A 24,376-nucleotide genomic window follows, 5' to 3' on the forward strand; every position below is an offset into this window, starting at 1 on the left:
TACCCAACACAAGTGAAGCTATTTACGCTGTCCTGAAGGATGAGTTCATGAAGGCAAGTCAAGTACATTAATTCTATCGAGTTACAAATAATATTTTTGCTGATGAAGAATCACAAAATTTTTGCTGTTTTAGACCTGTTTGAATCACAAAATACCACAAACTTGGCTGGTATATTTCATCCACTCTAACACCAGATCTTCGAAATTTTTGAACTTTTGATAATTATTTACAGTAAACAGTCCACAACGATTTTTGTTATTACCGTTTCTCAGTTCGCCAGTGCGTCAACTTCTCCTAATTTTTCAATTAATGCATTGTATGCAGCTGTCTTTTTGTTCCTGTCACTGTACTCTTTACTTTTAATCTTCCACAAACATGGGTCACTTCTATAATGTTCAATGAATTCACTGATAAACTGTCTAGAACACTGACGAGTGTCAGCCATTTTAATGCTCCGTGCGCACAAACACTAGACTGAACAAGCAGCTGTTTCGCGCCAGATTTGCGGCGATCTCCTGTCCACACGCTCCAACTTGTCTGCGCAGATGTGGTTTGAACCCACAGATTTGAGACGATTTGCTCAAACCTCCAACTCCAGCTTCAAAAATGGCTCTGAGCACTATGGGACTTAACTGCTGTGGTCATCAGTGCCCTAGAACTCAGAACTACATAAACCTAACTAACCTAAGGACATCACACACATCCATGCCCGAGGCAGGATTCGAACCTACGACCGTAGCGGTAACGCGGTTCCAGACTCTAGCGCCTAGAACCGCACGGCCACTCCGGCCGGCAACTCCAACTTCGAGGTTTGCACACACCTCATGTCGGTGCAAATCTCCTGTCCACACGCAACGATCTGTCTGGGCAGATGTGATGTGCACAGACAATTGCGCAGAGAGATCGTTGCATGCGGAAGGGCCTTAAGGGCCCGGGTTCGATTCACGGCTGGGTCAGAGATTTTCTCTGGTCAGGAACTGCGTGCCCATCGACGCGCAAGTCGCCGAAGTGGCGTGAAATAGAAAGAATTGCATTCGGCGAACAGTCTACCCGATGGGAGGCCCTAGTCACACGACGTTTTTACCTACTTTTCCAGCAAATTTAGCTTTTTTGACGCGGAGCAGAACGACGGTTGGTGGAAGCTGCCGTCGCTACGAGCATAGAAACTAAATATTTCAGCAGCTCGCCTACAGCGCGGGAGGAAGGAAAGTAATAACAGGAAATAACATTAATCCATTTCTCTTTCAGCGAAATTAGCAGACACGGAAGAGAATATTTTATTTCATTGTGAATTTTTAGCTAGACATTGGCAAAGATGAGCAAAGGTTACACTCTGAATTTCACGTCAAATTTCAAAGCAAATAATTAATTTTAGATCTGATCTGACTATAAAAAACTCAGACAACTACCTTTTGTGTCTCATGTTCTAAGAGCAGCTTGGGAAAAATAGTTTATCGTGCCAAAGAAATCCAGTGCATATTTTTCAAGTGTAGCGATGTAACATTTAACGTCTTTGTAACTGTTAGCAAAAGTGTTAATAACCAAAATCAAGTGATATAATATAGCAAAGAATAGTGAACAGTTACAAATTAATTTACCATTTCTTTTCGTAATCAGACCAGAGAACGCAAACAATAAATTCTGTATAATTCGCACTGATAGAAAATCCCACTACATGATTAACTTCATTTTATTATTCATCTCTCCTTAAGCAATGTTAAGAGTATGATTTAAAATCAAACTTGTATTGTTACGTTGTTGGAAATTATCTCAAAGAGTTTATTATTTACCCATGTAAGACACAGAATTAAAATCAAACAAAAGGAGAGATAGAATAACGGGCTAAAATGTGTCGTTCCAAAATCATGTGGCTTGAGCTGCAGCAGATGTAGCGAACGGAATTAAAGACTGCGCGTCCGACTGCTCACTACATAGAAATTTATACTCTATAGAGTATGTCAAGGAGGTATATAAACTTTTATATAGGTCGCTTCGACCATAGATAGGTCGTTGATATAATTACTCTATGATATAAACTATATAGGTCGTTGCCTTATGCCCATAATAGTATCTATGGTCGAAGGGTCAAGTTTATGGGAGATCATTGACTTTGTTAATAAATAAAGACTGATCATCTTTGCGTGAAATGTTTGTATCTGCTATCAGTCCACGTGGTTGTGTGCCATTGAAATTACAATAAAGGAAAAAAAAAGTGTTTTCCTCATGAACTTGTATAGGTTAAGATTTATAACAGTTGAATTTTTGTTCATCTCTGATATATATATATCTTGATGCCCATGACGTTGGTGCTGAGTGTTACATGACTTCGTGACGTTCAGTCCTTCAGTTAAGATGCTATCTATTTGACATCGGCGCGGGAGGGCAACTGGCAATGGAAGATAATGTCACGAAGCAGGTTACACATTAATGTATTTGCTATAAACTTTACAAGGAATGGACTGTTGGTTACCTGCCCAGCATTCCATTTCGGGGTGGACACAAAACACGTGTCTTTCCTTGTAAAGTGTACCCATGCAGCTTACACAGAATTGTAATATTTGATTATATTTTGTGAAAACATGACCCTTAGGCGGACGAAATTGAGGCGCTGGCATCAATATATGGAGATGACTGGAAAGTGGAAGACGAAGTGAATCGATCGTACAGCATCAGCCTAAAGGAATGTGGTCAAGAGATCACATTATATTTCATATTGCCACCCGAATACCCATCTACATCACCTCCGAAATATCAGCTGTCAGCACCGGGACTAAAACCCGAAGAAAAAAATGTGATTATTTCCGCCCTTGATGAACTAAGTATGTAAGTTTTTAAGGCATAATCTCAATTTTAAAACAGAGATTAAATATCCGGGGACATGACGAAGAAAGGACCACAGCTGATTTTCTTCTTCGTGGTAATTAGTAGCCGGATCCCCATTCAAAGAAAGAAAAGGTTGTGTTCTTATACTTATTGCAGCATTTGTATGGCATTAGCTGCTTACAAATTAAATGGAATTTTAAGCAGTTGGGAAGTCTGTTAAAATCTACAATCGGTTTCACTTGCAGAATTTTTGTCTAGGCAACTACGTTACCATACAATTTCAACACTAACAAAATTTTTATCGGAAGAGATGTTGCAGTATCATGTTGATGGACAGCGGAGACATTTTCGTATCAGAAGCTAGAGCTTAACTAGTTGATGATCTTGTGTATGAGCTCCTAATTGATTCTGTGACAGTAAAATAATGAACAATTGTGTCAAGTCGCTGACAAGACATTAACATTTTAACAAAGTCATTGGTTCAAAGATCACTGAATATAGGATTCGTGGGGCAGGTATGTCTTAACAAGTTACTTGGAGCATTTCTTGTGTTCTTGGTTTCATACATGTGGTGACCTCCATTTGACCAACTTTGTGCAATTTTTTTGACAGTGCAATTAACTCAAAACATTGTATTCCATTCTTATTTTGTGTATTACAGATTTCAGTTGCATTATATTGAATTATTTGATGGAAGAGAGAGGAAAGAACATTATTCCATATGATACAACATGGGATGTGGGAAGTTACTTTGATACCATAGTATTTTAACTGTCCTTCCTCCAATACATGAACCATCTTATTTTGTTTCTTTTAAAGTGATCTACAATTTTAATCTGGGATCCATAACACAGATCAGCATTAAGTATTTATGAAACACTGTAGTTTTAATAAACATCTTGTTAAGGAGGAACGTTCATGGAAAAACACACTATTTGAAAGATTCACCAGATCCACAATTTTGAAGATATGGTACTGAAATTTTGTATCATGCTTTACATGAAATTAACACATTTACTGACATCTTGGGTTGTCGGGTGCTCTGCTGGATATCAGCGTCGTGCAAGTACGACGCTGATATCTGGCAGAACACCCGACAACCCAAGATGTCATTAGATCGCTGGGAAAGCCTCAAGAGTTACAACACATTTACTGTTAAGTTCCATGCATTATATGTATTTAACTTTTTATGGAATTTAAAAATTTTATTTTCAAAAAATAATGTATGTATCTTTTCTCAGAAACTAGTAGAGAGAGTTCTACAAAATTTTCTCTTTTTTAATCTCTTTGCTTATACTAAGATTTTATGTTGACGGTTTTTGAAAGTATCACATAGGAGAATTTTAATAATTTTTTATTATAATTCTGTAAGCACAATATGAAATGCATGCAAATTTCTGAGCACTTAGTCACATACACTATGTGATCAAAAGTATCCGGACACCTGGCTGAAAATGACTTAAAAGTTCGTGGTGCTCTCCATCGGTAACACTTGTGTTGGCCTGCCCTTACCCATGACGACAGCTTCCAATCTATTAGGCATACATTCAATCAGGTACTGGAATGTTTCTTGGGAATGGCAGCCCATTTTTCATGAAGTACTGCACTGAGGAAAGGTATCGATGTCGGTCGGCGAGGCTTGGGTCGAAGTCTGCATTCAAAAACATCCCAAAGGTGTTCTTTGGGATTCAGGACAGGACTCTGTGCAGGCCAATCCATTACAGGGATGTTACTGTCGTGTAACCACTCTGCCACAGACGTGCATTATGAACAGGTGCTCAATCGTGTTGAAAGATGCAATCACCATCCATGAATTACTCTTCAACAGTGGGAAGCAAGAAGGTGCTTAAATCATCAATGTAAGCCTGTGCTGTGCAAAACAACAAGGGGTGTAAGCCCCCTCCATGAAAAACATGACCACACCATCACACTGCTGCTTCTGAACTTTACTGTTGCCCCTACACACGCTGGCAGATGACGTTCACCGGGCATTTGCCATACCCACATCCTACCATCAGATTGCCATACTGTGTACTGTGATTCGTCATCCCACACAACATTTTTCCACTGTTCAGTCGTCCAATGCTTATGCTCTTTACACCAATCGAGACAACGTTTGGCATTTACCGACGTGATGTATGGCTCATGAGCAGCCACTCTACCACGTCTGCTGTGCAGCGAGCTATGTTAAATTAAGTATTAACTGTATTTTTCTTACTTGTCACTTCTTCTTTCATGTGTTTTTGCTTTTAGGAAGCTTTAATTTTCGAGTGCTAGTAATAGTGTTCCGTAGATTTCGTGTTTGTTTTGAATACAGTCAGAGAGAGTCCCTTTAGTCAGCCATAGTGCCAGTAGTGCTAGTGTTTGTTTTCAATACAGTCCAGAGACAGGTAGTGCTATTTTCATTGTTTTCAACAACAAGTGTCTAGTAATCACAGTTTAGTCAGCTATCAGCCGCCTTTAGTGTATTGTCTAGTTAAAAGTTGATTAACTCTCTACAGTAGATTGATTTCTTAGGATGGATAGGATGTGTGACTGCTGTGTATGGACCCAGGAGGAGCTGGCCAGTGTTCGCGAACAGCTGAGTGTGTTGATGGCCGCGGTCATCCGTCTTCAGGCTGCTGCCTCGGAGGGTAGTGGCAGTGGGGAGTCTGGTGCGTTGCATGGTACGCCCCAGGTGTTACATGCTTCACCCGCGGTCCCTGCTGTCGAGACATCTTCGTGGGTACCGGGTGTGGTTGGGCCAATCTCTCCCCAAGGGGAGTGGTGGGTTAGGCGGCGTTCGCGGCGCATGAGGTGGAGGTTCAGTGTGGAGACGCCATGTGGCATCACTCGCTCTGCCTGTGAGTGGACATGTGGCCGCTCCTTCAGCAAGGTCCAAGCAGGCACATGGGGGAGGAGTTTATTAGTGATTGGGAGCTCCAACGTTAGGCAGGTGATGGAGCCCCTTAGGGAAATAGTGGAAAGGTCAGGGAAGAAGGCCAGTGTTCACTCTGTCTCCTTGCCGGGAGGTCTCATCCGAGACGTGGAGGAGGCCCTGCCGGCAATGATAGAGAGCATTGGGTGCACCTGACTGCAATTTGTTGCTCATGTTGGCACCAATGACTCCTACTGTCTGGGTTCAGAGGTCATCCTCAGTTCGTACAGGCGATTGGTGAAGGTGGAAAGCCTCGCTCGCAGGGTGGAATCTGAGCTAACGATTTGTAGTATTGTTCCCAGAACCGATCACGGTCCTGTGGTTTGGAGCTGAGTGGAAGGCTTAAACCAGAAGCTCAGATGATTCTGCGGAGATCTGGGGTGCAAATTTCTCGACCTCTGCCATCGGGTGGAGAAATGCAGGGTCCCCCTGAATAGGTCAGGCGTGCACTACATGCAGGAAGTGGTTACAAGGGTAGCGGAGTACGTGTGGAGTGCACATGTGGGTTTTTTAGGTTAGAGAATTCCCTCCCTAGGCCCAACAAGACGCCTCCTGAGATGCGGCAAGGTAGTAGTAGGCAAAACACAACAGGGAATAACAATATTAATTTGGTAATAGTAAACTGCAGGAGCGTCTATAGAAAGGTCCCAGAACTGCTCTCACTAATAAACGGTCAAAATGCCCACATAGTATTAGGGACAGAAAGTTGGCTGAAACCAGATGTAAACAGTAATGAAATTCTAAACTCAGATTGGAATGTATACCACAGTGATAGGCTGGACAGTGAAGGGGGAGGCATGTTTATAGCAATAAAAAGTGCTATAGTATCGAAATTGGCGGAGATCCAAAGTGTGAAATAATTTGGGTGAAGGTCATGGTTAAAGAAGGCTCAAACATGGTAATTGGATCTCTCTATAGGCCCCCTGGCTCAGCAGCTGTTGTGGCAGAGCACCTGAAGGAAAATTTGGAAAATTTTTGAGTAGATTTCCCCACCATGTTATAGTTCTGGGTGGAGATTTTAATTTGCCGGATATAGACTGAGAGACTCAAACTTCATAACGGGTGGCGGGGACAAAGAATCCAGTGACATTTTTTTAAGTGCTTTATCTGAAAACTACCTTGAGCAGATAAACAGAGAACCGACTCATGGTGATAACATATTAGACCTTCTGGTGACAAACAAACCCAAACTATTTGAAACAGTTAACACAGAACAGGGAATCAGCGATAATATAGCAGTTACTGCATCGATGATTTCAGTCGTAAATAGAAATATTAAAAAAAGGTAGGAAGATTTTTCTGTTTAGCAGAAGTGACAAAAAGCAGATTTCAGAGCACTTGATGGCTCAACACAAAAGTTTTGTCTCAAGTACAGGTAGTGTTGATGATCAGTGGACAAAGTTCAAAAGCATTGTACAATATGCATTAGATGAGTATGTGCCAAGCAAGATCGTAAGAGATGGAAAAGAGTTAGAAAACTGCTGTGGAAGCAAAGGGAACTTCACAGCAAACATAAATATAGCCAAAGCCTTGCAGACAAACAAAAAATTACGCGAAGCAAAATGTAGTGTGAGGAGGGCTATGCGAGAGGCATTCAATGAATTTGAAAGTAAAGTTCTATGTACTGACTTGACAGAAAATCCTAAGAAATTTTGGTCTTATGTCAAAGCGGTAGGTGGATCAAAACAAAATGTCCAGACACTCTGTGACCAAAATGGTACTGAAACAGAGGATGACAGACTAAAGGCTGAAATACATAATGTCTTTTTTCAAAGCTGTTTCACAGAGGAAGACTGCACTGTAGTTCCTTCTCTAGATTGTTGCACAGATGACAAAATGGTAGATATCGAAATAGACGACAGAGGGATAGAGAAACAATTAAGATCGCTCAAAAGAGGAAAGGCTGCTGGACCTGATGAGATACCAGTTTGATTTTACATAGAGTACGTGAAGGAACTTGCTCCCCTTCTTGCAGTGGTGTACCGTAGGTCTCTAGAAGACCGTAGGGTTCCAAAAGATTGGAAAACGGCACAGGTCATCCCCGTTTTCAAGAAGGGATGTCGAACAGATGTGCATAACTATAGACCTATATCTCTAACGTTGATCAGTTGTAGAATTTTGGAACACGTATTATGTTTGAGTACAATGACTTTTCTGGAGAATAGAAATCTACTCAGTAGGAATCAGCATGGGTTTCGAAAAAGACGATCATGTGAAACCCAGCTCGCGCTATTCGTCCATGAGACTCAGAGGGCCATAGAAACGGGTTTCCAGGTAGGCGCCGTGTTTCTTGACTTTCGCAAGGCGTTCGATACAGTTCCCCACAGTCGTTTAATGAACAAAGTAAGAGCATATGGACTATCAGACAAATTGTGTGACTGGATTGAAGAGTTCCTAGATAACAGAATGCAGCATGTCATTCTCAATGAAGAGAAGTCTTCCAAAGTAAGAGTGATTTCAGGTGTGCCGCAGGGGAGTGTCGTAGGACCGTTGCTATTCACAATATACATAAATGACCTTGTGGATAACATCGGAAGTTCACTGAGGCTTTTTGTGGATGATGCTGTGGTATATCGAGAGGTTGTAACAATGGTAAATTGTACTGATATGCAGGAGGATCTGCAGCGAATTGACGCATGGTGCAGGGAATGGCAATTGAATCTCAATGTAGACAAGTGTAGTCCTTATCATTTAGCTACAATATAGCAGGTCAGCAACTGGAAGCAGTTAATTCCATAAATTATCTAGGAGTACGCATTAGGAGTGATTTAAAATGGAATGATCATGTAAAGTTGATCGTCGGTAAAGCAGATGCCAGACTGAGATTCACTGGAAGAATCCTAAGGAAATGCAATCCGAAAACAAAGGAAGTGGGTTACAGTACACTTGTTCGCCCACTGCTTGAATACTGCTCACCAGTGTGGGATCCATACCAGATAGGGTTGATAGAAGAGATAGAGAAGATCCAATGGAGAGCAGCGTGCTTTGTTACAGGATCATTTAGTAATCGTGAAAGCATTACGGCGATGATAGATAAACTCCAGTGGAAGACTCTGCAGGAGAGACACTCAGTAGCTCAGTACAGGCTTTTGTTGAAGTTTGGAGAACATACCTTCACCGAGGAGTTAAGCAGTATATTGCTCCCTCCTACGTATATCTCGCGAAGAGACCGTGAGGATAAAATCAGAGAGATTAGAGCCCACACAGAGGCATACCGACAGTCCTCCTTTCCATGAACAATACAAGACTGGAATAGAAGGGATAACCGATAGAGATACTTGAGGTACCCTGTGCCACACGCCGTCAGGTGGCTTGCGGAGTATGGATGTAGATGTAGATGAAATCCAAGTTTCTCACCTCCCACCTAACTCTTATAGTACTTGCAGTGGGTCTTGATGCAGTTTGGAATTTCTGTGTGATGGTGTGAATAGATGTCTGCCTATTACACATTACAACGGAATTTCTGTGTGATGGTGTGAATAGATGTCTACCTATTACACATTACGACCCTCTTCAACTGTCGGCGGTCTCTGTCGGTCAACAGACGAAGTCGGCCTATACACTTTTGTGCTGTATGTGTCCCTTCACTATCACATCAGAAACTGGATCTAGGAATGTTTAGGAGTGTGGAAATCTCGTGTACAGATGTATGACACAAGTGACATCCAATCACCTGCCACACTTGAAGTCTGTGAGTTCTGCGGAGCGCCCCATTTTGCTCTTTCACGATGTCTAATGACTACTGAGGTCGTTGATATGGAGTACCTGGCAGTAGATGGGAGCACAATGCACCTAATATGAGAAAACATATGTTTTGGGGGTGTCTGGATACTTTTGATCTCACAGTGTATATCAGCTTACATTCAGAATTTCCAAATTTACTATTGGGTTTATAGCGATAAGTGTACAAAATTTCATAATTGTAGCTTTCACAGATTCCGAGAGAAAAAGGTTCATAAACACGATTTTCAGGAAATGCAATTTAAAGCTGAACCTACCTTTTTTCGAATGTCACCTCTTTAGAAGGCACCAGATTTGTATTCAGGGTTCTCTTTACCTTCAAGGCTTCTCTTGTGGTTTCTTGTTCCCTGCCTTCTTTCCTTTGATAAGTCTTCAGTTGACCTTTCAGCTGCAGAGAGGTGCAGTAAATCTATTTTTCTCAATATGTCTTGAGTGAAATTTCCTCTCTTAAAGTCCATGCTCTCAAATACCTTCATCCTCCCTACAGCTCTATCATTAAATACAAGAACTGCCTCATAAGTTGCAACTCTGACAACTGTAGGTGGTTTTAAGGTATTTAATCATATGAGTGAGTTTAGAGACTTGTTTGGACTCTAGGTCTTGCCATGAACACACTTTTTTAGAAGTATAGGATTTGCTATATACAATTTGGAAGCCTCTCCTTCTGAATGTAGGGATTGTTGTCCCTCTGAGCTTGTAGATATTAAACTGTTGCTTCAAAGACTGGATGTGTCAGAAAGATTGCTTGACACATTTAATTATTTTTCAGGTGCTTAGGATGTGATTTCATTATTGTAACTGTGGGAACTGATTGTCCAATAAACAAAAAAAAAAAAAAAAGAATTGACATTTTAAGTCCATTTCATAAACTCAAGTCGAAGTGCCAACATTAGTCATAATTTTATCCTGCGGGTTACTCTTCAGATGTGTTATCCACTGATCCCTGTAGCTGCTTGCTTGTTCAGGAACAGTCAACCATTTTTCATTCTCTTGATTTTTCATTAATTTTGTTTTGTTCTCCTCTAAGTGGTCTTCCAGTTTTCTCAGTAGAAGTATCTGTTTGCAAAAGTAGGACATTATAAGTCTCTTATAAGCAAAATTATATTTGTTAATTGAGAAAGTTGTTGTGGACCAAAAATACTAGTGCAGAGAGGTGTTTATGGCTGTATATAAAGTTGAATACATGACTGGCAAACTCCTGTTTCAAAAATATTAGAAGTAAATTACTGACTGGGAAATACCTGTACTGTGATTAAAGTAGAACTTCATTTGCAATGCCGCCACAGCTGGCATCGACACCCAGCTCACACTTTATAGAAAACAAACTGTCTCCTTAAAGAAGAAATTGCAGCATGGACAGCTCTTTCAGGTCATAAACAGACAGAAAATTAAGTGTAATAAATTGCATAGAAAAAAAAATGAGTTTGCATAAGATAAGCCAGAGAAGGAAAAGAGATCGTTAAAATGTTGAAACTATATTCTGTTTTTATGTGACAGCTTATCATGAGCCTGGTTTCGTAAAACTCTGTTACAGAATTTACTTTACAGCTCATGTAAAGGTAATGCAAAATGTGTAAGGAAAAAATCAATGTGTTGATTCGTAAAGAGGACCACGACCTTATATGTATAAAAAAACAAAGATGATGTAACATACCAAACGAAAGCGTTGGTATGTTGATAGAGACACTAACAAACACAATCATCATCATCATCACCACCAGTTATCTGCTATATTAGCAGGTCCTTTGCCTCTCCATTTTCTGCAATCCATTGCTTCCTTCTTAAGGCTGCTGTATGTTGCACCGTCCATCATGTCATCCAGTATCTGGAATCTCTTCCTTCCTCACTTCCTTTTCCCTTCTACATAACCTTCTAAAACTGTTTTTATCAGTCCGTCATTCTTTCTTAATATATGCCCAATCCAATTTCTTTTTCTTCTCTTTATTACATCTAGTAACTGTCTTCTCTCTCCCACTCTTCTCAGTACCTCTTCATTTTTTGCTCTGTCCATCCAACTTATTCTTTCCATCTTCCGCCATGTCCAGATCTCAAAAGCCTCCAGCCTTTCTTTGTCTTTTTTCCTCATAGTCCATGTTTCAGTGCCATATAGAAGAACACTCCATACAAGACATTTTATGAGTCTCTTTCTGAGTTCTCTGTCCAGACCGCTGCAGAAGATTCTCCTTTTCTTATAAAACGCCTCTTTTGCCATTGCTATCCTTATTTTAATTTCTGTGGTGCACTTCCAGTCGGTGTCTATCCTGCTTCCAAGATACTTAAAATTTTGCACCTGTTCTAGTGTTTCTCCATTCAGCATAATTTTTATTTCCTCCCAGTGCCAATACTTTTGTTTTATTTGTGTTAATTTTCATTTCATATTTTTTTTCCGTTAGTTGCAATGGTGTCCACCAAACCTTGTAATTCTTTTTCCCCTGTGGCTAGAAGGACCATGTCATCAGCAAATCTCAAACACCCTACTCTTCTTCCTCCAATTTCTACTCCTTTGTCATCTAATGAGCATTGGTCAATCATATTTTCCAAGTAGAGGTTGAAAAGAGTAGGTGATAAACAGCAACCTTGTCTTACTCCTTTTCCTAGTCTGATCCAGTTTGTACTTTCTCTTCTCACTTTAACTGAAACTTTTTGATTAAGATATAATGAAATTATAAGTCTTCTGGTTTTCCAGTCCACTCTCTTTTCCCTCATTATAGTTGCCAGCTTGTCCCAAACCACAATGTCAAATGCCTTTTTCTAGATCAATGAAGCACATATATAGGTATCTTCCGTTTTCAGTAAACCTTTCTCCCAAGATTCTTAGGAGCCCTGTTGCATCTCTGGTGCCCGTATTCCATCTAAAGCCAAACTCTCCTCGCCAAGATTCTCCTCCATTACTTTTTCAAGTCTTTTATTAATTATTCTTAACATCACTTTGGCTGCATGTGAAATGAGGCTCATTGTCCTGTGCTCGCTGCATTTCTTGGTTCCTTGTTTTTTCGGTTATGGAATCATTACTGTTGTCAGAAAGTCCTCAGGCCATTCACTACTGTCATATATTTTATTACATAACCTCAATATTTCTCTTATTCCATTGTGGTTCAAGCAGTATAGTATTTCTCCTGGTATTGTATCTGTACCTACGGCTTTGCCATTTTTCATTGCAGCAATGGCAGCCTTTACTTCTTCCATTATGATGGTCGGTCCTTTCTCTTCATCACTTACACTGTTGTGTGATTCAAGTTCCAGAGTTTCTGGTTTGCTATTTGTGTCATATAGCTCTTTTATATATTCTTCCCATCTCTGGAGGACGTCGTCACGATCTTTGTACACTACCTCTTCGTCTTTACTCAAAATTTCCATAGTAGCACTTCCTGCTCTGTTTTGTTCCCATGTCATAGTCTTTACTTTGTTGTATAGTAAGCCGTATCTTCCCTTCCTGTCCAGTTCTTCAATTTCATCACATTCCTCTTTTAGCCATTTTTTCCTAGCCTGCTCTGTTTCTCTTCGCAGTTCATTATTTAGCCTTTGGTATATCTTTCTTGCATCTTCAGTGTTCTTGTTTTTCAATTTTTTTCTCTCCTCCATCTTGGAAATCATTTCTTGTGTGACCCATGGTTTTTTTGACCTTTTCCCTTTTACACATCCTATATTTTGCTGTCCTGCTTTAATGATTCCTTCTTTCAGCATATTCCAGTACTCGTTGGCATTATCAGGTGCTTTTTTCTCTCGTAATGTGTTTAGAAAGTCCTGAGACAGCATTTCTGTAATTTGTTCTTTGTTGAATCTTATCTTCTCTAAATCCCACTTTTTCACCATGGTCGCCTTCTTCAGTTTTTTCATTCTTATTTCTATTTCTGCCATAAGTAAGTTGTGGTCACTATTAATATCTGCACCTGTTAATGTGTGCACCTTCTTGATTCCATTCCTGTATCTTTCTTCTACCAGTATAAAATCGATTTGTTTTCTGTATTTATCCCCTGGTGATTTCCAAGTGTAGAGCCTCCTCTTGTGGTTCTTGAACCATGTGTTTGCCGCTATCAGCTGCCTTTCTCTGCAGAAGTCAATTAACCATTCACCTCTGTCATTTCTCTTTCCAAGACCATGACTGCCTACTATGTTTCCCTCCTCCCACAATGGCATTCCAGTCTCCCATTACTATTTTGCAGCATTTTTTATTTTTGTCCATTATTCTCTCTATTACATTGTACGTTTCCTCTACAATTTGGTCATCATGTTCTGAAGTTGGCATATACACCTGGACAATCAGTAAATCTTTTTGTGCTCCTTTCAGCCTTACACCAATAACCCGGTCATTTGCATAGTCTACACAAACACACACAAACAAAATTCAAGCTTTTGCAACCCATGGTTGCTTCATCAGGAAAGAGGGAAGGAGTGGGAGAGACGAAAGGATGTGGGTTTTAGGGAGAGGGTAAGGAGTCATTCCAATCCCGGGAGCGGAAAGACTTACCTTAGGGGGAAAAAGGGACAGGTATACACTCGCGCGCACACACACACATATCCATCCACACATATACAGACACAAGCAGACATATGTAAAGGCAAAGAATTTCCGCAGAGATGTCAGCTGAGGTGGAAGTACAGAGGCAAAGATGTTGTTGAATGACAGGTGAGGTATGAGAGGCGGCAACTCGAAATCAGCGGAGGTTGAGGCCTGGTGGGTAACGGGAAGAGAGGATATATTGAAGGGCAAGTTCCCATCTCCAGAGTTCTGATAGGTTGGTGTTAGTGGGAAGTATCCAGATAACCCGGACGGTGTAACACTGTGCCAAGATGTGCTGGCTGTACACCAAGCCATGTTTAGCCACAGGGTGATCCTCATTCCCAACAGACACTGTCTGCATGTGTCCGCTCATGCGAATGGACAGTTTGTTGCTGGTCATTCCCACATAGAAAGCTTCACAGTGTAGGCAGGTCAGTTGGTAAATCACGTGGGTGCTTTCACACGTGGCTCTGCCTTTGATCGTATACACCTTCCGGGTTACAGGACTGGAATAGGTGGTGGTGGGAGGGTGCATGGGACAGGTTTTACACCGGGGGACGGTTACAAGGGTAGGAGCCAGAGGGTAGGGAAGGTGGTTTGGGGATTTCATCGGGATGAACCAAGAGGTTATGAAGGTTAGGTGGACGGCGGGAAGACACTCTTGGTGGAGTGGGAGAATTTCATGAAGGATGGATCTCATTTCAGGGCAGGATTTGAGGAAGTCATATCACTGCTGGAGAGCCACATTCAGAGTCTGATCCAGTCCCAGAAAGTATCCTGTCACAAGTGGGGCACTTTTGGGGTTCTTCTGTGGGAGGTTCTGGGTTTGAGGGGATGAGGAAGTGACTCTGATTATTTGCTTCTGCACCAGGTCGGGAGGGTAGTTGCGGGATGCGAAAGCTGTTTTCAGGTTGTTGGTGTAATGGTTCAGGGATTCAGGACTGGAGCAGATTCGTTTGCCATGAAGACCTAGGCTGTAGGGAAGGGACCGTTTGATATGGAATGGGTGGCAGCTGTCATAATGGAGGTACTGTTGCTTGTTGGTGGGTTTGATGTGGACGGATGTGTGAAGCTGGCCATTGGACAGATGGAGGTCAACGTCGAGGAAAGCAGAATGGGATTTGGAGTAGGACCAGGTGAATCTGATGGAACCAAAGGAGTTGAGGTTGGAGAGGAAATTCTGAAGTTCTTCTTCACTGTGAGTCCAGATCATGAAGATGTCATCAATAAATCTCTACCAAACTTTGGGTTGGCGGGCCTGGGTAACCAAGAAGGCTTCCTCTTAACGACCCATAAATAGGTTGGCATACGAGGGGGCCATCCTGGTACCAATGGCTGTTCCCTTTAATTGTTGGTATGTCTGGCCTTTGAAAGTGAAGAAGTTGCGAGTCAGGATGAAGCTGGCTGAGGTAATGAGGAAAGAGGTTTTAGGTAGGGTGGCAGGTGATCGGTGTGAAAGGAAGTACTCCATCGCAGCGAGGCCGTGGACGTGCGGAATATTTGTGTATAAGGAAGTGGCATCAATGGTTACAAGGATGGTTTCCGGGGGTAACAGATTGGGTAAGCTTGTGTCTGTATATGTGTGTGTGTGTGTGTGTGTGTGTGTGTGTGTGTGTGTGTGTGTGTGTGCGTGTGTGCGCACGTGCGTGTGTATACCTGTCCCTTTTTCCCCCTAAGGTAAGTCTTTCCGCTCCCGGGATTGGAATGACTCCTTACCCTCTCCCTTAAAACCCACATCCTTTCGTCTTTCCCTCTCCTTCCCTCTTTCCTGATGAAGTAACCGTGGGTTGCGAAAGCTTGAATTTTGTGTGTGTGTGTGTGTGTGTGTGTGTTTGTTTGTGTTTGTGTTTGTTAGTGTCTCTATCAACATACCAATGCTTTCGTTTCGTAAGTTACATCATCTTTGTTTTTAGATATATTTTTCCCTAGTGGAATGTTTCCCTCACAAAAAAAAAAAAATGTGAAGTGCACAGAAGACATTGGCATTCTCAGGGCTCAGTGCAACTAAATTAATGTTCACACCATTGGTGGTATGCGTGGACTGCTGACGAATGGTGTTCAACAAAGAATCACGGTTTTGTACTATTCTAGATGACCATCTTTGGTAAGTATGGCTATGATCTGGGGAGAGGTCCCAACCTTGCAATGTTTTGGAGAGGCACAGGTGTCTTATTCCTGGCTCCATGGTGTGGGGAGCCATCAAGTATGACTTTAGGTCATGACTGGTGGTGCTTCATGGTGCCATTAATCAACAGAACAATGCTTGTCCACATACAGCATGTGTGTCTATGGACGGTATGTGTGGTGTTGAAGTAGCAAGCAAAATCCCTAGATCTGTCCCTGAGACAGTATGTGTGAGAGCAGTGCAAACATCAATTCTGTCCCAGTGCTAGTATCCAGGATATGAAGGACCAGTGGAAGCTGTAGGCAAGCTTGGCTCAGGAGAGGATAAAATGGCTTTATTACACCCTTCCCAATGGAATCAGTGCACACATCCAGGTCAGAGGGGGGACAATGTCATACTGATAAGTGGGCTCATATTGCCAAGTTCTTTGCAAATTATACTGGAGTTTGTAATCATTGAAACAACACTACATGCCCTCTCAACCTGCAAAATTTCATTTTGCTTCCACCTCCTCCTCTCTTGAGTGCTTCACTTTCTTTGTCAGACACTGCTCAACAGTGGCAAAATAGGGATCATCGAAATAAATGTATATCTGAAACTGGGTTACAGTAGTATAAAACACTCTGGATTGGATGAGCAAGATACACAGATGGCTGTGACTGAAGCAGATACGAATGCTTATTGTCAAAAGTATGGTCATATGGGGTATCAAGTGAAAATTGTGACCGGATTGAGGACTAATGGGGAATATTGAATGTATACAGAGAAGAGCAACACAAATGGTCAGATGTTTGTTTGATCTGTGGGAGAGTGTCACAGAGACACTGAAGGAACTGAAATGGAAGACTCTTGAAGTAAACATAAACTATCTTGAGAAACTCTATTAACAAAGTTTCAAGAACCGGCTTCAAACGATGACTCCAGGAATATACTACAATCCCATTATGTATTGCTCACATAGGGATCGTGAGGATAAGATTAGAATAATTACAGCACTCACAGAGGCTTTCGGACCATCATTCTTCCCGTGCTCCATACGTGAATGGAACTGGAAGAAACCCTGATAACTGGTACAATGGGACATACCTCTGTCATGCATCTTGTGGTGGTTCGTGGAGTATAATTGTATATGTAGGCTTAATAATATTGGAAGATCTACAGGCTTGAGTAATGTGTAGCAAGAATAGGAAGACTCCAGGATGTGATAAGATCAGCAAAGTGGTTGTATACGTGAAAAATGGAATGTAGCCCTAATATGCCTAATTTAAAAAAAAAAGGAAATCGACATGAATGTCGGAACCCCAGTTTTAACAAAATGATAATCACTAATCACTGAAATCTGTTATCAGATACACAACATGGTTTTCGCAAAAGAGCATGCTCAGACTGTATCTTCAGTATGACACAACTAATAGAAAAACACCTTGAATTTAATTTACCAATATATCTTGTCTTCATTGACTACAAAAATGCATTCTATAAAATAAATCAGAGTAAACTGTAGGAAATTTTAAGAAACAGACGGATTCCATTTCATCTTTAAGAGTTGTGCTGAGTTAATATATGAATAACAATATATAGATAAAAATAGCGGAGAGCAGACATAATATGGATGCAACAAACCGAGGAGTTGTACAAGGGCACCCCCTTTCCCTCTGTATTTTTAATATACAGGGTGAGTCGCGTAAGACGTAACACCCCCTTTATTCCGGGGGCGATTGCACGTATCGGCATGTGGTTTTCACCGAATCATAGTGGACTGTGGGGCACATACGATGGTACATGCACAATTATCACAATGTTTATATTGACCGAGATAATGAGGCAAGTACATGTTTTTTAAATGGGACACTATACTTATTTTAACATCATTCGAACGCTCTGGAAAAGACGCATATAGTCATGTAATGCATGGTGTTATTGTGATTCAAACTTCGCTTAAAAGAGGGTGGATGAGGATTTACCTATGTAGCGTAGGCGGTGCATGCTGCATAGAGCACGGCAACTTGGCCTGCGGGTCGCGCAAGGCGTGTTTTACAGTCTGCAGCCGCTTCCGACCGCCTCGACCTTCAACCGTACAATATTTCCCAGCGTCTTTTGAGCGATGTTTGAATCACAATAGCAACATGCGTTACATCACTATATGCGTCTTTTCCAGAGCGTTCAAATGATGGTAAAAAAAGTATAGCGTCCCATTTAAAAAACATGTACTTGCCTCATTATCTCGGTCAATATAAATGTTGTGATAATTGTGCATGTACCAACGTATGTGCCCCATAGTTGGCTATGATTCGCTGAAAACCGCATGCCAAAATGTGCAATCGGCCCCGGAATAATGGGGGTGTTAAGTCTTACACGACTTACACTGTATATATCAATGATAATCTGAAAACTTGGGTACAGGCAATACAACGTTTAATAATGTGGCTGTTATTATGATGCCTGTTGTCCGACACCAAGTAATTGTTAGTGAGAATGAAGATGACCTACAAGAAGTTGTTTTAATAGCAAAAGAGCCAGAGAATACAATTTGGAGACCTCCATTAAGAAGACAAAACCAATGTCATTTTTAGGATACCAGTCCAGGCAAATGAAGGGAGAAATTGACAAACGGATCATAGAGTAGGTTAAGTATGGTAAGAAAAGTTCTCGCAGAGTGTAAATACTATAGAAGTAAAGGGCACCACTTACAAGTAGCGGAAGGACTGAGTCATGGACGGGCACACACAAAAGAACGAAAATTTTTCTAGCTTTCAGTAGAAATGAAGAAGATGATGTGCAGGCATGGTATGGGAGGTGATTACATGACAGAGGTAGGGGATACTGTGTGGTAGAGGTTATGGGGGCAGTGGGCTAATGGAGTTTAATGGCTGCTTCACAACCTGTGCCATCTGCATTTATCCCTCCAGCACCAACTTTTCTGAACTACACAGACGGGATTTTTCCTTACAATATGTCATTCACTCCTGTAATCCTCCTGGTTTCAGTCTCCAGTAATCCACTGTTTTTACACCCTCTACTCAATGGTTTCCCCTTCCTCTGTCCTGTCACTCCCTCTCAATCCAACCTCCGTGTGACCTTCATGAAGCCAATGGTTCCAGTGTCTGTGTGTCACAGGCCTAACTCCTGCACCTGCTGCCCCTTCCTCCTGCATTCCTGTCCTGCGCACCTGCTGTCGCCATCTGAACCGCTAGCTACCCATTCCCAACCCCTCCTCCTGCTTCCCATGTCTTTCTCCCTCTACTCACCCAACCCAACAAAACCCCTCACATCAGTACACCTGCAAAAGTGTAATCTTGGCAATGCGTCATCACACCTAGGGGCAAAAATGATCATCAAGTTACTGACCGACCATTTTTGTGTAAAACATAACTGACACAATACAACATCAGATAAGATGGAAACAACACACAAACCATATGCCTGATGGAAGAATCATTAAAACAGCATAAACCAATGATTAGCGTGACCAATTTTGAAGCAGATGGAACGGACCAAAAGGCCCAACCTCTGATGTATTTGGTTGGTGCATAAATTCATAGCATTTTTACAGAAGTTTAATAAATGCAACAGACACATGTAACAGTGACTTTAGTCATCAATAATATATTCTGCTTCACTATCTCAAACAGTCTGCCACTGATGGGGCAACTTTTTAATTCTGCGACTGTAGAAAGAACATGGTTTTAAGGTGAAAAACTCGTCAAGCTGTGATCGGAGTGCATTTTTATCTGAAAAGGAAGTACTTTGAAGGCTGTTAGAGAGCAGAAAGGTGAAAATCTGAGGGTGCAAGACCAGGCGAATAAGGTGGATGCAGAATGACTTCCCAACCAATTCATGTATAGTGTTTGTCAGTCTAGCAGAATGTGGATGGCCGTTACCGTCAAGTAGCATCACTTCATGCAGTCTTCCTGGTCATTGTTCTTGGACTGCACCTGCAAGGTGTCTCAATATCTCAGGTGTTGACAATAAATGTCAGGAGTGATGGTTACAAGTCGGGAAAGCAGTTCATTGTACACCACACTGTCACTGTTCCACCAGATGCATAACATTATCTTTTGTGGGTGCACACATGTCTTTGTATGGGGATTTATTGCTTGATTTGGGTTCAACCATTCCTTTCTTTGCCTTATGTTAGCATAAAGACATGATTTCTTTTCACCAGTAGTGATACAGGATAGAAGTGGTCGGTGTAGCTCACGAGTCAGTTCATGACGAGCAAGCAGAGATGCACATATGACCACCTGCTGATTTTTGTGATTTTGGCTTGGAGAATGTGATACTCACACACTCAATTATTGAACCTTCACCACTGCATGCAAATGTCGCATACTGGTTGAGTGATCACAGTTCATGACATTTGTCAGTTCTCGAGTACACTGACATGTATTACAGTGGATTAATGCTTTTAAATGATCTTTAAACCGTAGGTCTTCCTGAACCTAGAGAGTCACTACTGTCAAAACAATTCTCCTTAAAATGAGAGAACCATTTTCTTACCACACTCTGTCCAATGGCATTATCTCCATACATGGCGCAAATGTTTCTGGCTGCCTCTGCTGCTTTCACTCCTATATTGAATCCATGCAGAAGAATATGTCAGAAATGTTCAGGTTTGTCTGCTTGACACTCCATTTTTTTACCGTCAACAGCTCCACTCATTATCTCTAAATGACAAAACAATAATACGTAAACTCAAATAGCAACACTGAACTACAAATAAAAAATGACAATTGATAAGTAAACCCATAGCAACTGGAATTCCAACATGCAAAACAAAAATGCCATGAACTTATGCACCAACCTAATAGATGATGTATTATTTTATAATTTTTTCTGTTACCATGATTTAAGTTACTACTTACTTGATATCTTATACACACATCAAAAAAATGTTTTGTATCACTCCGGTTCCCAGAACTTCTGAAGACAGGATTTGACTGTGGATATTGTATCACAGACACAGTCCCTTTGACTGTTCAGAGATGTCACTAAACCTGCCCAAAGATGTAAACAACCATGCAAGAGCATCACCTATTAGGCGGAGGGGGTCCAATAGCTGATCCTCCCACCAGGAAGGAGGTACACGGCTCGTGTTGTCTAGTTCAACTATGCCTAGATGGTCAATACCGCAGTTCGATCGCGTCCACATGGATACTTTGTGCCAGTAAGGTTCTCAACAAGGGAAGTGTCCAGGCGTCATGGAGAGAACCAAAGCGGTGTTTGGACATGGAAGAGATACAGAGAGACAGGAACTGTCGATGACATGCCTCGCTCAGGCCACCCAAAGGTTACTACTGCAGTGGATGACGGCTACCTACGGGTTATGGCTTGCAGGAACCCTGACAGCAACGCCACCATGTTGAATAATGCTTTTTGTGCAGCCACAGGACATCATGTTATGACTCAAACTGTGCCCAATAGGCTGCGTGATGCGCAACTTCGCTCGTGACATCCATGGTGAGGTACTTCTTTGCAACCACAACACCATGCAGTGTGGTACAGATGGGCCCAACAACATGCTGAATGGACCGTTCAGGGTTGGTGTCATGTTCTCATCACCAATGAGTGTTGCAAATGCCTTCAACCAGACAATCTTCGGAGACATGTTTGGAGGCAACCCGGTCAGGGCCACCTTAGACACATTGTCCAACGAGGGCAGCAAGGTGGAGGTTCCCTGATGTTTTGGGGTGGCATTATGTGGGGCCGCGTATGCTGCTGGTGGTCATGGAGGGTGCAGTAACAGCTGTTACGATACGTGAATGCCATCCTCAGACCAATAGTGCAACAGTATCAGCAGCATATTGGCAAGGCATTTGTCTTCATGGATGACAATTTGCGCCCCCATTGTGTACATCTTGTGAATGACTTCCTTCAGGAGGAGCACACCACAGAACTGCTGAAGCGTCTTAACAAATCTCTGTTTGCAATGCGAATTTTGTCAGACATAGGGGATATAAAAATGAAAAAGCTGGCATACTATGCTTACTTTCATTCCATAATGTCATATGGGATTATTTTTTGGGGTAATTCATCAAGCCAAGCTAAAGTTTTCCGGGCACAAAAACGTGCAGTAAGAATTATATGTGGTGTGAACTCAAGAACATCCTGCAGAAGCCTGTTTAAGGAACTAGGGATACTAACTACAGCTTCCCAATATATTTATTCCTTAATGAAATTTGTCATTAAAAATATATCACTTTTTCAAACCAACAGCTCAATTCATGGAATCAATACTAGAAATAAGAATAATCTTCACAAGGATTTAAAGTCACTTAGTCTTGTACAAAAAGGTGTGTATTATTCAGGAGCACACATTTTCAATAACTTGCCAGCCATAAAAAGCTTAACAACCAATGAAATTCAGTTTAAGAGAAGCCTAAAGGATTTATTGGTGGCCAACTCCTTCTACTCCATTGATGAATTTCTTAGTAAAACCAACTGATTTGTATATAAGTACAACATAACTTCTGCACAATTTCAGTGCAGTAATGTGTTCACTGAAAATTTGTGTGTCTGTGTCTCTGTGTGTGTGTGTGTGTGTGTGTGTGGTTGTGTGTAAGTATAATCTAACTTCTGCACTATTTCAGTGCAGTAATGTGTTCATTGTAAATAAGTATTACAGTAGTTGTATTACATGTTTATTACCTTATAAATAAATAAAAAACTTTTTTATTTTAAATTCAGTGCATTAGTATTTGTAAAATGACTCTTAGTGTTCATTAAAAAATGACGATCATTCCACTTGGGACCTGTGGAATGGTACATTAGCTTATTTGTTTTAGTTGTAAATATTTGTCATGTATTGTTGTTTTTCTGACATGTTCCACATCCTGGAGGACCTCCTCACTACGGATCAATTGGAATGAAAGTAAATCTAATCTAATCTAATGACTAGAGTAGCCAGCATGTCCCCCAGACATGAACCCTATCAAACATGCCTGGAATAGATTGAAAAGGACTGTTTATGGATGATATGACTCACCAACCACTCTGAAGGATCGACACCGAATCACCGTTGAGGAGTGGGACAATCTGGACCACAGTGCCTTGATGAACTTGTGAATAGTATGGCATGACGAATACAGGCATGCATCAATGCAAGAGGGTGTTCTACTGGGTATTAGAGGTACTGGTATGTCCAGCAATCTGGATAACCACCTCTAAAGGTCTTGCTGTGTGGTGGAACAACATGCAATGTGTGGTTTTCCTGAGAAATAAAAAGGACAGAAATGATGTTTATGCTGATCTCTATTCCAATTTTCTGTACAGGTTCCGGAACCGAGGTGATGCAAAACTTTTTTTGATGTGTGTAACATGGTACTGAATTCTTCCAAACAGTGCTCTTAGTATCTTATGGAAACTATGTACTATTAGCAATTTGTGTGAAGGAGGGCAGCTGACAGTTATTGTAGCAACACACCAGTTGCCTGGGAAACATGTCAACTGACAAATAATTTTATTTAGCATATAGTTGCTGTTCATGCTGTGTGGAAAATTGCTTTACTGTTATTGGAAGCAAAATGGAATATTTCTTGTGCTTGTTTTGCTTTCCTTTCACCATAGCATGAAAATGGGATCAGGATCATTTTTAACCTAACTGTAAATTGCCCTAGAAGACTGCTAACAATTATTTTAGTTTTTGTAAGGCATAAGCAGGCCTAATTAGTTTTAGTTTTTAAGTGCATACCAGTACATTAAGTTTGTGTCTTTAGTGCTTTATCTTCTCATTCTAGATTACAGTGTGGACAAACAGTGATATATGAATGGGTTGAAAAAGTAAGGGAGTTGGTTCAAGATTTTTTGCCATTAGATAAGGGTACTGAAGATTTTGGCATTGACAGTGCTGCATTCTCATCAGTCACCTGTGAACAGCAGGAATATGAATTTGAACTACCACAAATAACACATGGAGAGACAATCACTGATCGAAAAAGTGTCTTTCAAGGCCATGCTGCACCAGTGTTCTATGTAGAACAAGTCAAGTAAGAAAGAGCAATAAAATCCTTGTAGAAATATGAAGTGTTGTGTATTGCTTTCATGCCTCATTCATTTTTCACCTTCATACAGGGCAATTTTACAAAAGCTATATGAAAATAAGAAAATAGCTAATGCAACTCACAACATGTATGCCTATCGAATTTTCAAAGATGATACAAAATCGTTTCTGCAGGATTGCGAGGATGATGGTGAAACACATGCTGGAGGAAGGTTGCTTCATCTATTGCAGGTATGAAACTTTGTTACGTTTGTAAATAAAAATGCTGT

General features: G+C 41.2%; 1 protein-coding gene across 1 annotated transcript in view; it reads left to right on the top strand.

Annotated features, from left to right (window-relative positions):
• The first annotated feature begins 2,186 nt into the window (after positions 1-2,186).
• Positions 2,187-24,376, top strand: part of LOC126162344 (protein IMPACT-like) — a 56,306-nt gene continuing 34,116 nt past the window's right edge. Inside the window, exons 1-4 of the mRNA XM_049918787.1 lie at positions 2,187-2,417; positions 2,592-2,824; positions 23,845-24,093; positions 24,179-24,338. Of these exons, the coding sequence (XP_049774744.1) occupies positions 2,394-2,417; positions 2,592-2,824; positions 23,845-24,093; positions 24,179-24,338 (666 nt within the window). The 5' untranslated portion in view covers positions 2,187-2,393. The remainder of the gene's footprint in view (positions 2,418-2,591; positions 2,825-23,844; positions 24,094-24,178; positions 24,339-24,376) is intronic.

Source organism: Schistocerca cancellata, chromosome 2, assembly GCF_023864275.1.
Source record: "Schistocerca cancellata isolate TAMUIC-IGC-003103 chromosome 2, iqSchCanc2.1, whole genome shotgun sequence".
Lineage (NCBI taxonomy): Eukaryota > Metazoa > Arthropoda > Insecta > Orthoptera > Acrididae > Schistocerca > Schistocerca cancellata.